This window comes from Nicotiana sylvestris, chromosome 1 (genome assembly GCF_000393655.2).
Source record: "Nicotiana sylvestris chromosome 1, ASM39365v2, whole genome shotgun sequence".
NCBI classification, from domain to species: Eukaryota; Viridiplantae; Streptophyta; class Magnoliopsida; order Solanales; family Solanaceae; genus Nicotiana; species Nicotiana sylvestris.
Window position 1 is genome coordinate 121,115,207 of NC_091057.1, and position 3,591 is coordinate 121,118,797.

At 31.4% G+C, this 3,591-nt stretch overlaps 1 protein-coding gene across 1 annotated transcript; it reads left to right on the forward strand.

The window, feature by feature from the left end:
* Positions 1-2,580: 2,580 nt before the first annotated feature.
* LOC138874117 (uncharacterized) lies at positions 2,581-3,066 on the forward strand. The gene has a single exon (XM_070152622.1). It carries the CDS (start codon positions 2,581-2,583, stop codon positions 3,064-3,066), a length of 486 nt encoding a protein of 161 aa, XP_070008723.1.
* Positions 3,067-3,591: the final 525 nt, after the last annotated feature.

Consider the following 3,591-nt stretch of genomic DNA (forward strand, 5'->3'; position numbering starts at 1 on the left):
GACAAGGTGAGGTTTTTGTTGGGATATACTATTAACCATGCGGTTTAGACATAGTATTTTATTTTATTTTTTATAGAACAATTATTTATTTAATTTATTCAATTCAATAAAGTACTATTTTAAATAGATCATTTGTTAGATGTGTATCCTTTTAGTTATGTAGTAGACAATTTAGTATATGGAGTCTTAGCTCATCCACAAAAGATTAAATTGTCGGTTCTCATAACTAATAAACTATGTTCATAATCGAAGATATTAATGGGAAAAAAATATCTTGATGATTGTAGCACAAGATTATAATATAATTTTTCTTGATTATGGGAGTGATTTTATTGCGACTTCTTGTGCTAGTATACTTAGTGTATATTGAATGGACCAAGTAGAGAAAAGATGTTTTTGTACTGAATATATATATATAAAATTTCTCTAATTCATTAAATGAGCTTATACTCCTAATCTTGATATAATTATTATGATCAATGTAATTTATTTATTGTTTTGATTTATCAAAAGGTACGACTCTATTCAGAGTTAGTGTATGCCTAATAGATTGGACAATGACGAATAACATTTGTAAAATAATAATTAGTTGATAGAATTCATGACTCGATTTTGAGTTTGATGATACCCCTTTATGTAAGCTTATAAGTTTTCATGTAAAAATCCGGCCAGTGAATTTTGTATCCGTCATATGAAATGGTTTAAGCGGAATTATAAAGGATTTAATTAGTTGATTAAATTAAATTTTCAGTGATTTAATTTAATTATGGTATTTGAGATCTTAACATGGGGAGTTAAAATAAGTGTTAGTGAATTTTTGAAATTCATATTGAGGAGTTCAATTGCAGTTTTTTAGTAGAATAAACTACAATTAATTATAGTAAGAATTAATTCATGCAAAATTTTGAATTAATACTATGATTAGTAGCCTTTTATTATTTTTGTGGTCCCTGCTATACCTGATAAAAACCTGGACGGACTTGGGTAAAAAGTGACTTGGGAGAAAAGTCATCCGATAGAGTTAGAGTAGGATTCTACTTGTGCAAGGAGAATCCTACATGTTTTTGGAGCCCTAATTATGGCTAAAAGCGTGTCTACTTAAGGAAGACAATATTCACCCAATAACTCATTTTTTAGAGTTGTATTGTTCTTGCCCAGTCTAAGCAAACTTGTCCAAGGTTTTACTAGGCATATATCAGAAGACTGCAGCCTTGGATTCTTGTTGTGTGGAGGATATGTGCAATGATTTCAAGAGGTTAGTGCTTCTAATCTAGTAATTATAGCATTGTCTAGTTTACATGTATTTGATGTCTGGATTGTCTATTTGCTTCCGTTGCGCATGTTCTAACAATTGATATCAGACGCTGTCTTACATCAAACTAGATAATGTAATACATCATGAATAGAGTAATTTTAAACGTGTTGTTTAATGATACATGTTTGGTATGATTATTCTATGTCAAAAACGTTATTGTAATTATTAGTATTTTAATTCTGAAATTATGAATTAATATACATATGCATAAACAATGGTGTTATATTTAATGACAATCTGTTTAATTATATTTTTGATGAATAGCAATGTTGCTTTAATAAAAACGTGATTGTTTTCAAAGTACTATTAATTTTGTTGTTATGGATATATATATAAATAGTGGATTAATCCTATTAATATGTTTTAGTTGCGGTCTTTTATCTATAATTACAGTGTTATATTAATAAAAATGTGTCTGTTTTGAATGCTATTAGTTCTGAAATTATGGATTAATATACGGAATTATGAACAGTGGCGTTTTGAACGGTTAAAAATATTTTGTTTTTACAATTCTGTTTGAACATATTTTTTATTAAATAATAATAAAAATATTATTTTGAGTTCTGAAATCATGTTTTAACATATATCAGTATATTATGTGATTTGAACCAGTCAAAATAATTAAAACCCTTAAAGACGCCAAAAATAAAATTCTACAAAAAAGTGATGAATTTGGAATTTAGAAATTCTGTCGAACTCCCATTGACCTCAAATTTGGTAAGTTCATCGGAAACGGCCTAGTGAGCAATAAAAGAATTTATGTTTTAATAAAAGATTTTTTTAAATTTTTTTTATGTGGCTTCAATTCCCATTGTTTCCAAAGAAATCGGTGATGGTAGGGTTCAATTCTCATTGTTTCCAATCATATTTTATAGTAATATAATAAATTTATATGTTGACATAGGTCTTCTTCCACATCGGATAAGTTCGTTATAGATGATTACTATAGTTTTGCCTCTTGTTATTTGATTACTTGTATTAACTCTCCAACTGAGTTACATGTTGATTCATTGAAACTAGAGTTTATAAAAGTGATATTTATCTATCTTAAATTAACATTTTACTCTCCATTTGAGTTGGTCCTGTTTAAATTTATGGGGTAAATATCTTACATCACTCATATATTTTGCATGAATAGTTAAGTTTCCCTAACGAATCTAACTGTTCAATGAACATGGTTATATGTGTAATGTGATGTTTTGAATTTAATTATTCTAAATACTTAACTAATGATCTATTTAATGTGAATATCTCTCATATTAACCATGTTTTCATTCGACCCACTTACCTCAATTTTGAACAAAAACAAGTTAGAAGGACCGAATTATGTTGACTGGAAAAGGAATCTTGATATTGTCCTAACAGCTGAAGGTTACAAATTTGTAATCACCGAGGAGTGCCCAGAAAAACCTGAAAATGATACTAATGATCAGGTTAAGGCCTATGACAAATGGGTTAAGGTTGATGAGATGGCGCGATGTTACATTCTTGCCTATATGGCGAATGTTTTGCAACATCAGCATCAGTCTATGGGGTCTGCTTATGACATGCTCGAAAGTCTTAAAAAGATGTTCGGTGAGAAAAATCGTGCGGCTAAGCAGACAACCATGAAATCCCTTTTGAACACCAAGATGGCTGAAGGATCATCGGTCAGGGACCACATTCTAAAGATGATGAGTCTTCCGAATGAACTGGAGGTCCTTGGAGCTGTGATTGATAAGGAGTCTCAAGTTGAGATGGTCTTGCTGTGACGACCCGACTAGTCGTCTCATGAATTACCGCTCCGTTTCCCCCATTTCTGCTTCTTTATGCTTCGTTATCCATGTTTTATGTGGTCGAGTTGAGAAGTTTGCGTTCGGAGTGGATTTGGTAAGAAAAGAGACACTTAGTCTCTTTTAAGAAGGGTTAAGTTGGAAAAGTCAACCGGATGTTGACTTATGAGTTAGAGGGCTCGGATGTGAGTTCCGATAGTTCAGTTAGCTTTGGGAGGTGATTTATGACTTAGGAGTGTGATCGTAATTGGTTTTGGAAGTCCGGTGTAGAATTAGGCTTGAAATGGCGAAGTCAGTATTATGGCAATTTCCGGTTGATAGGTGAGATTTTGATCCGAGGGTCGGAATGGAATTCTGAGAGTTGCTATAGGTTCGTTATGTCATTTGTGATGCGTGTGCAAAATTGTAGGTCATTCGAGCGTGGTTTGGTTGAGTTTTTGATCAAAAGCATATTTCGGAAGTTTTTAGAAAACTTAGGCTTGAATTCGATGTGAATTGATGGAT